Source organism: Rhinoderma darwinii, unplaced genomic scaffold (genome assembly GCF_050947455.1).
Source record: "Rhinoderma darwinii isolate aRhiDar2 unplaced genomic scaffold, aRhiDar2.hap1 Scaffold_956, whole genome shotgun sequence".
In the NCBI taxonomy this organism is placed as follows: Eukaryota; Metazoa; Chordata; class Amphibia; order Anura; family Rhinodermatidae; genus Rhinoderma; species Rhinoderma darwinii.
The window spans coordinates 48,110-59,239 of NW_027464531.1; the positions used below are offsets into that span (position 1 = coordinate 48,110).

The window sequence follows — 11,130 nt, forward strand, 5'->3', positions numbered from 1 at the left end:
CTTATATACAGTGACAGCTATTCATCTATTACTACTGACAACCAGCCTGTATATCATGTGTGAGAGGTTGTCACAGCCCCGCCCCCTGTTACTGACATCACTGATATATAATATAATTACACTGTGATCAGACATGAGATCCACACATCTTATATACAGTGACAGCTATTCATCTATTACTACTGACAACCAGGCTGTATATCATGTGTGAGAGGTTGTCACAGCCCCGCCCCCTGTTACTGACATCACTGATATATAATATAATTACATTGTGATCAGACATGAGATCCACACATCTTATATACAGTCACAGCTATTCATCTATTACTACTGACAACCAGCCTGTATATCATGTGTGAGAGGTTGTCACAGCCCCGCCCCTGTTACAATCATCCTATAAATGACATCCATTGCTCACCTCAAGATCAATCATTTCTCTCGGCAGTGGCGTCTGCGGCAATTTCTCAGGGTTTTTTACAATTATCTTGTCGTTCTGCATCTCACACTCCAGGAATCCTAAGAGGTGAAAGTCGTGGCATCAGTTTATATTCCGGGGTCAGCACGTTATTTATTAGGGGCTTCAGTCACGTTTATAATGAACTACAGGAGACATTTTCCCTTTCACTCATTTATTACATTTTATATTTGATTAATTCCTGGTTTGGAGCCTCATCATTGTATCATGAAAAGTACGACAACTTTCTAGAATAGTTTGTGTTTCATTTCCTTGCCATTCTCAAGATCTCTGCTTGCTGTCAGCGATTGGGAACATTTATTATTTACATCTATAGGCTGACAATCTGTCCTTAACCGAATACTTCTCACAGCTGAGGGTTCATTACAATTGTATCAGGTCTAGACAACGCTCTGTGAGTTAGAGAGTAAATACTTGTATTCCCCATAATGTAACATATTTTCTTTGAACTCCGTGTTGTGCCGTTCCTATGTTGTTTCTCCTAGAAATATGCGAATAAATTAACAACAGGGTGTTAGCAGTTGGGGGTGTCTCTACACGGACTGATACTGTCCAATCAGTGCTGAGAGAGTGAGACTGTAGGGACACGCCCCTTAGACAAGAGGAATGGTAACACCCAGTTGACAATTTATTCACAAATTTCTTGGAAGAATAACAGAGGAACGGCACAACAAAGAGAAGTTATGTTCCAGCAGAGTTACCTCATAGGGAATATACAGATTACCATAAGAGACATGTCAGGAGAGGGGCCTTGTGCTCTTAAAGCAGCCTGGACTCCAACTCCAGACTGATGTATGTTACCTGCACTGATACATTGTAACAAACCATCAGGACAGGAGAGATTTGCCTGCTGGTGTGCTTTGCTCACAGAGAAGTAACAACCCCTCAGCTGTGAGAAGTATTAGGTCAGGAGAAGGTTTTCATCCTTTGCAGGGATCTTGAAAATTGTTAGCAATTAAAACACAAAGTCTATTAGAAAGTGGCAGAAGATTTTATTATACGAGGATTAGAACAGACCTGACTCTCCAGCGCCTCCTCCTGGTTACAGCTGGTATATTGCAGCCTCTTTTCGGGCCGGGATCTTGAGTCTCCCATCTGCAACCCCCCCCCCCCCCCCACATATAATCACCGAGACGAGAGCTGATTATATGTGAACTCACGTGAGATCCGCTCCATCCCCTCGCAGCGCCGAACCTCATTCACGAACCTGCGCTGGAAATTGTTCACACTGAGATTCAGCTGCAACAAAGCGGAAAGTGTAAAAATCCCAAACTATAGAATTACATCACCGACCTCTACAGATCTGCAGAGCATTGCTCCTCTACCTCCTGACAGATACATAGTGATATATCCTGCAGATTATTACACCACTGACCTCTCTACAGATCTGCAGAACATTGCTCCTCTACCTCCTGACAGATACATAGTGATATATCCTGCAGATTATTACACCACTGACCTCTCTGCAGATCTGCAGAACATCGCTCCTCTACCTCCTGACAGATACATAGTGATATATCCTGCAGATTATTACACCACTGACCTCTCTACAGATCTGCAGAACATTGCTCCTCCACCTCCTGACAGATACATAGTGATATATCCTGCAGATTATTACATCACCGACCTCTACAGATCTGCAGAGCATTGCTCCTCTACCTCCTGACAGATACATAGTGATATATCCTGCAGATTATTACACCACTGACCTCTCTACAGATCTGCAGAACATTGCTCCTCCACCTCCTGACAGATACATAGTGATATATCCTGCAGATTATTACATCACCGACCTCTACAGATCTGCAGAGCATTGCTCCTCTACCTCCTGACAGATACATAGTGATATATCCTGCAGATTATTACACCACTGACCTCTCTACAGATCTGCAGAACATTGCTCCTCTACCTCCTGACAGATACATAGTGATATATCCTGCAGATTATTACACCACTGACCTCTCTACAGATCTGTAGAACATTGCTCCTCCACCTCCTGACAGATACATAGTGATATATCCTGCAGATTATTACACCACTGACCTCTCTACAGATCTGCAGAACATTGCTCCTCCACCTCCTGACAGATTCATAGTGATATATCCTGCAGATTATTACACCACTGACCTCTCTACAGATCTGCAGAACATTGCTCCTCTACCTCCTGACAGATACATAGTGATATATCCTGCAGATTATTACACCACTGACCTCTCTACAGATCTGCAGAACATCGCTCCTCTACCTCCTGACAGATACATAGTGATATATCCTGCAGATTATTACACCACTGACCTCTCTACAGATCTGCAGAACATTGCTCCTCTACCTCCTGACAGATACATAGTGATATATCCTGCAGATTATTACACCACTGACCTCTCTACAGATCTGCAGAACATCGCTCCTCCACCTCCTGACAGGTACATAGTGATATATCCTGCAGATTATTACACCACTGACCTCTCTACAGATCTGCAGAACATTGCTCCTCCACCTCCTGACAGATACATAGTGATATATCCTGCAGATTATTACACCACTGACCTCTCTACAGATCTGTAGAACATTGCTCCTCTACCTCCTGACAGGTACATAGTGATATATCCTGCAGATTATTACACCACTGACCTCTCTACAGATCTGCAGAACATCGCTCCTCTACCTCCTGACAGATACATAGTGATATATCCTGCAGATTATTACACCACTGACCTCTCTACAGATCTGCAGAACATTGCTCCTCTACCTCCTGACAGATACATAGTGATATATCCTGCAGATTATTACAGCACTGACCTCTCTACAGATCTGCAGAACATTGCTCCTCTACCTCCTGACAGATATATAGTGATATATCCTGCAGATTATTACACCACTGACCTCTCTACAGATCTGCAGAACATTGCTCCTCCCCCTCCTGACAGATACATAGTGATATATCCTGCAGATTATTACACCACTGACCTCTACAGATCTGCAGAACATCGCTCCTCTACCTCCTGACAGGTACAGTGATATATCCTGCAGATTATTACACCACTGACCTCTCTAGAGATCTGCAGAACATTGCTCCTCTACCTCCTGACAGATATAGTGATATATCCTGCAGATTATTACACCACTGACCTCTCTACAGATCTGCAGGACATTGCTCCTCTACCTCCTGACAGATACATAGTGATATATCCTGCAGATTATTACACCACTGACCTCTCTACAGATCTGCAGAACATTGCTCCTCTACCTCCTGACAGATACATAGTGATATATCCTGCAGATTATTACACCACTGACCTCTCTACAGATCTGCAGAACATCGCTCCTCTACCTCCTGACAGATACACAGTGATATATCCTGCAGATTATTACACCACTGACCTCTACAGATCTGCAGAACATTGCTCCTCCACCTCCTGACAGATACATAGTGATATATCCTGCAGATTATTACACCACTGTCCTCTCTACAGATCTGCAGAACATTGCTCCTCTACCTCCTGATTGATATATAGTGATATATCCTGCAGATTATTACACCACTGACCTCTCTACAGATCTGCAGAACATTGCTCCTCTACCTCCTGACAGATACATAGTGATATATCCTGCAGATTATTACACCACTGACCTCTCTACAGATCTGCAGAACATTACTCCTCTACCTCCTGACAGATACACAGTGATATATCCTGCAGATTATTACAGCACTGACCTCTCTACAGATCTGCAGAACATTGCTCCTCTACCTCCTGACAGATATATAGTGATATATCCTGCAGATTATTACACCACTGACCTCTCTACAGATCTGCAGAACATTGCTCCTCCCCCTCCTGACAGATACACAGTGATATATCCTGCAGATTATTACACCACTGACCTCTACAGATCTGCAGAACATTGCTCCTCCACCTCCTGACAGATACATAGTGATATATCCTGCAGATTATTACACCACTGTCCTCTCTACAGATCTGCAGAACATTGCTCCTCTACCTCCTGATTGATATATAGTGATATATCCTGCAGATTATTACACCACTGACCTCTCTACAGATCTGCAGAACATTACTCCTCTACCTCCTGACAGATACATAGTGATATATCCTGCAGATTATTACACCACTGACCTCTCTACAGATCTGCAGAACATTGCTCCTCTACCTCCTGATTGATATATAGTGATATATCCTGCAGATTATTACACCACTGACCTCTCTACAGATCTGCAGAACATTGCTCCTCTACCTCCTGACAGATACAGAGTGATATATCCTGCAGATTATTACACCACTGACCTCTCTACAGATCTGCAGAACATTGCTCCTCTACCTCCTGACAGATACATAGTGATATATCCTGCAGATTATTACACCACTGACCTCTACAGATCTGCAGAACATTGCTCCTCCACCTCCTGACAGATACATAGTGATATATCCTGCAGATTATTACACCACTGACCCCTCTACAGATCTGCAGAACATTGCTCCTCTACCTCCTGACAGATACATAGTGATATATCCTGCAGATTATTACACCACTGACCTCTCTACAGATCTGCAGAACATTGCTCCTCTACCTCCTGACAGATACATAGTGATATATCCTGCAGATTATTACACCACTGACATCTCTACAGATCTGCAGAACATTGCTCCTCTACCTCCTGACAGATACATAGTGATACATCCTGCAGATTATTACACCACTGACCTCTCTACAGATCTGCAGAACATCGCTCCTCCACCTCCTGACAGATACATAGTGATATATCCTGCAGATTATTACACCACTGACCTCTCTACAGATCTGCAGAACATTGCTCCTCTACCTCCTGACAGATACATAGTGATATATCCTGCAGATTATTACACCACTGACCTCTCTACAGATCTGCAGAACATTGCTCCTCCACCTCCTGACAGATACATAGTGATATATCCTGCAGATTATTACACCACTGACCTCTCTACAGATCTGCAGAACATCGCTCCTCTACCTCCTGACAGATACATAGTGATATATCCTGCAGATTATTACACCACTGACCTCTCTACAGATCTGCAGAACATTGCTCCTCCACCTCCTGACAGATACATAGTGATATATCCTGCAGATTATTACACCACTGACCTCTCTACAGATCTGCAGAACATTGCTCCTCTACCTCCTGACAGTGATATATCCTGCAGATTATTACACCACTGACCTCTCTACAGATCTGCAGAGCATTGCACCCTCTACCTCCTGACAGATACATAGTGATATATCCTGCAGATTATTACACCACTGACCTCTCTACAGATCTGCAGAACATTGCTCCTCCACCTCCTGACAGATACATAGTGATATATCCTGCAGATTATTACACCACTGACCTCTCTACAGATCTGCAGAACATTGCTCCTCTACCTCCTGACATACATAGTGATATATCCTGCATATTATTACACCACTGACCTCTCTACAGATCTGCAGAACATTGCTCCCCTACCTCCTGACAGATACATAGTGCTATATCCTGCAGATTATTACACCACTGACCTCTCTACAGATCTGCAGAACATTGCTCCTCTGCTTCCTGACAGATACATAGTGATATATCCTGCAGATTATTACACCACTGACCTCTCTACAGATCTGCAGAACATTGCTCCTCCACCTCCTGACAGATATAGTGATATATCCTGCAGATTATTACACCACTGACCTCTCTACAGATCTGCAGAACATTGCTCCTCTACCTCCTGACAGATACATAGTGATATATCCTGCAGATTATTACACCACTGACCTCTCTACAGATCTGCAGAACATTGCTCCTCTACCTCCAGACAGATCCATAGTGATATATCCTGCAGATTATTACACCACTGACCTCTCTACAGATCTGCAGAACATCGCTCCTCTACCTCCTGACAGATACATAGTGATATATCCTGCAGATTATTACACCACTGACCTCTCTACAGATCTGCAGAACATCGCTCCTCTACCTCCTGACAGATACATAGTGATATATCCTGCAGATTATTACACCACTGACCTCTCTACAGATCTGCAGAACATTGCTCCTCTACCTCCTGACAGGTACATAGTGATAAATTCTGCAGATTATTACACCACTGACCTCTCTACAGATCTGCAGAGCATTGCACCCTCTACCTCCTGACAGATACATAGTGATATATCCTGCAGATTATTACACCACTGACCTCTCTACAGATCTGCAGAACATTGCTCCTCTACCTCCAGACAGATCCATAGTGATATATCCTGCAGATTATTACACCACTGACCTCTCTACAGATCTGCAGAACATCGCTCCTCTACCTCCTGACAGATACATAGTGATATATCCTGCAGATTATTACACCACTGACCTCTCTACAGATCTGCAGAACATCGCTCCTCTACCTCCTGACAGATACATAGTGATATATCCTGCAGATTATTACACCACTGACCTCTCTACAGATCTGCAGAACATCGCTCCTCCACCTCCTGACAGATACATAGTGATATATCCTGCAGATTATTACACCACTGACCTCTCTACAGATCTGCAGAACATTGCTCCTCCACCTCCTGACAGATACATAGTGATACATCCTGCAGATTATTACACCACTGACCTCTCTACAGATCTGCAGAACATTGCACCCTCTACCTCCTGACCGATACATAGTGATATATCCTGCAGATTATTACACCACTGACCACTCTACAGATCTGCAGAGCATTGCACCCTCTACCTCCTGACCGATACATAGTGATATATCCTGCAGATTATTACACCACTGACCTCTCTACAGATCTGCAGAACATCGCTCCTCCTCCTCCTGACAGATACATAGTGATATATCCTGCAGATTATTACACCACTGACCTCTCTACAGATCTGCAGAACATTGCTCCTCTACCTCCTGACAGATACATAGTGATATATCCTGCAGATTATTACACCACTGACCTCTCTACAGATCTGCAGAACATTGCTCCTCTACCTCCTGACAGGTACATAGTGATATATCCTGCAGATTATTACACCACTGACCTCTCTACAGATCTGCAGAACATTGCTCCTCTACCTCCTGACAGATACATAGTGATATATCCTGCAGATTATTACACCACTGACCTCTCTAGAGATCTGCAGAACATCGCTCCTCTACCTCCTGACAGGTACAGTGATATATCCTGCAGATTATTACACCACTGACCTCTCTACAGATCTGCAGAACATTGCTCCTCTACCTCCTGACAGGTACATAGTGATAAATTCTGCAGATTATTACACCACTGACCTCTCTACAGATCTGCAGAACATTGCTCCTCTACCTCCAGACAGATCCATAGTGATATATCCTGCAGATTATTACACCACTGACCGCTCTACAGATCTGCAGAACATCGCTCCTCCACCTCCTGACAGATACATAGGGATATATCCTGCAGATTATTACACCACTGACCTCTCTACAGATCTGCAGAACATTGCTCCTCTACCTCCTGACAGATACATAGTGATATATCCTGCAGATTATTACACCACTGACCTCTCTACAGATCTGCAGAACATTGCTCCTCTACCTCCTGACAGGTACATAGTGATATATCCTGCAGATTATTACACCACTGACCTCTCTACAGATCTGCAGAACATTGCTCCTCTACCTCCTGACAGATACATAGTGATATATCCTGCAGATTATTACACCACTGACCTCTCTACAGATCTGCAGAACATCGCTCCTCTACCTCCTGACAGATACATAGTGATATATCCTGCAGATTATTACACCACTGACCTCTCTACAGATCTGCAGAACATCGCTCTGTCCCCTATACACATATTAATATGTCCTGCAGATGATTCCACCTCTGGGCCCGGTACTCACATCTCTGAACTGCACCAGGCCCAGTTCTCCCAGCTCAGCGATGCAGCAATATCCGGCCTCCACCTGCAGGATCAGCTGCGTCAGACACATCTCCTCGCTCCGGAATAGGGACCCCGACATCTTATAACCTTTTTCCCTTATCAGACACCTGGGAAATATTTATCGGGGGACTCCACCTATAGGATCTGTCATAGAGAATAACATTAGTGATCTGTGACCCGTCACTATTCTGGGGGCCCAAAGACCCCTCTGACACCAGTATAATAAATGACATCTCAGGTGGGGGCTTCACGTTACCGCTCCACTTGTCCTGCGCTATTAACATCTTCAGTGCTGAGCGGTGAGATTTTCTGGAAATTTGTAATAGATTTTGTTTCATTTCCTCACTTTCCAAGATCTCTGCTTGCCATCAGTGAATGGGAACATTATGGTTTACATCCAGAAAACCTGTACAGACCTAATACTTCTCACAGCTGAGGGTTCGTTACAATGTGTCCAGTCCAGACAATCCTCTGAGTTGTATAAACCATCAGCATGAATCGCTCTCCTGTCCTGATAGTTTGTTACAATGTATCAGGCAGAGTCCAGGCTGTTAAGCTCACACAGGATTGTCTAGACTGGATACAATTGGAACAAAACCTCAGCTGTGAGATGTATTAGGTCAGGAGCGGGTTTCAGACACTGAATGTAAACTAGAATGTTCCTATTCACTGAAAGAAAGCAGAGATCTTTATACAGTGATGGAGCGTCATGGACATAAATCATTTCAATAGGGTTACAATCAATGCTGCTCCTCAGCGCTGCGTGGGGGAATCTGAAATCTCCAAATAGATCCGTTGGGGGTCCCTATGTCCTATCTGATCCATTGAATCGACACGATCATCCGGTTACCACGGAGATGCACTAATCAATACCAGAGCAATTTAGAATTGGTCGTCTCATCCCTACGGATTTATCAGTGACGTTTTCTGCCTCTTTGTCACTCTGTATAGTGAACGGCGCACAGTATGGACAAGTTCCGATGGGGATTGTAGTCCGGAACGATAATCCAATACTGGAGCGCAGCAAATTATAATCCCACACAAAGGGGCAGATTTACTCCTGTGCTGCGGCTACACCTGGCCCCAAAAGAACAGATGTTTGCACCTCACTAGACGCTTGTCGAAAGCGTCTCGAAAGGGGTGTGGCTTATTGAAATGAGGCGCAGTTTAAAGTGCTCGAAAATTGTGCCAGAATTCGCGCAGAAAACTCGTAGTCGAAGCCGTCCAGGAGATAAAGTGTCTGACATGTCTAGCAAGAAGAGCCACATTTATCATACACGTTTGGCGCGTCCTCTGACCGCCTGGCCTACGTTTACGCTCTCTAAATCTCAATCGGATTATTGCGGAGGAACGCGGCAGAAACAGCGGAAACGTCATTCGCCCGCAGGAGCCGGGACTCACCTGCAGCAGGGCAGCTCCTCTCTCTCCTGGTACCTGTTCTCTGCTGAGGTTTTGTGGCTCTGTGTTTGGATGTTCTGCCCCCCCCCCGCCTCCCCTTCTCCCGGGATCTGCACTGAGCAGCATCTGACCGGCTCCCCCTCCCGCACGGCAGAGCTGAGTGTGTTGTGGCAGCACAGGTAGAGTTATAGGTAATAACACACCAGGTATGTGGAGCTGCCCCCGCTGCCAATCACCCCTCACCATCATTTAACCCCCAAAGAACCAATGATCCAGAAGGGGGGCAAAAATAATAATCAAAAATATATTTAGCTCTTAAGTGACTGGTAACACAGCAAAAGATGCTTTAACTATTAGGTGTCATGACAGAAATTGGGTCCTGTAGTTAGGCATGACCCTCCAGAAGGACTACGACTCCCATCATTCTGCAGCAGCTCTTATACGCTTGTAGATATAGCGTAGTATATACCTATATAGATATATATGGGGCAGAGTAGCCTCATCTATGATCCCCTCCCCCAGCTCTGTAATAAGCTATAAAACACCCGGGGTCACCTTCACAGGGCTCATGTTTAGGAAACACTGAACCGGTTGAGTGGTGGCCCCGGGCCCCTCCGGCCGGCTCTGTACTGGGCTGAGGTCATGATACACATCCCCCCAGTGTAACTAGTGCTCCCAGTATACAATATAGTCACATTCTGCTGCATCTTTATCACTTGCTCCCAAGTCCCACAACTTACTACGGTAATATACTCTGTGTTTAAATTCCTCACTATTTTCCTGATCTCTGCTTGCTGTCAGTGAAATGGAACATCACTCCTTTTTAAATCCAGAGGCTAAAAACCTGTCCTGACCTCATTTACTCACAGCTGAGGGTTTGTTACAGTTCTACCCAGTCTAGACAATCCTCTGTGAGCTAAACACAGCAGCACAAATCTCTCTCCTATCCTGATAGTTTGCTACAATGTATCAGTACAGGTAAAATGTATCAGTCTGGAGCCCAGGCAGTTTACCTCACAAAGGATTATCTAGACTGGAAACAACTGTGCCAAACCCTCAGATGTGAGAAGTATTAGGTCTGTACATGTTTTCAGCCTCTGAATGTAAACAAGAGTGTTCCCATTCACTGACTGCAAGCAGGGATCTTGGAAACAACGAAAAAAGTAAAGCCCCGATTAGAAAGTTGTAGAAGTGTTAATGATGCAGCGATTACAGGGTTATTACCATCCGGTTCGCTCCGTTTTCTTGCAGCGCCGGGGTCCTGCGCGGAGTTTGCATGTTCTCCCCGTGTTTGCGTGCGTTTCCTTCG

General features: G+C 44.5%; 1 protein-coding gene across 1 annotated transcript in view; it reads right to left on the bottom strand.

Moving 5' to 3' along the window:
* Positions 1 to 11,130, bottom strand: part of ATP6V0A4 (ATPase H+ transporting V0 subunit a4) — a 55,323-nt gene extending 44,193 nt beyond the window's left edge. Inside the window, exons 1-4 of the mRNA XM_075849552.1 lie at positions 11,046 to 11,130; positions 8,383 to 8,567; positions 1,636 to 1,714; positions 419 to 516 (exon numbers count right to left, since the gene is read on the bottom strand). Of these exons, the coding sequence (XP_075705667.1) occupies positions 419 to 516; positions 1,636 to 1,714; positions 8,383 to 8,502 (297 nt within the window). The 5' untranslated portion in view covers positions 8,503 to 8,567; positions 11,046 to 11,130. The remainder of the gene's footprint in view (positions 1 to 418; positions 517 to 1,635; positions 1,715 to 8,382; positions 8,568 to 11,045) is intronic.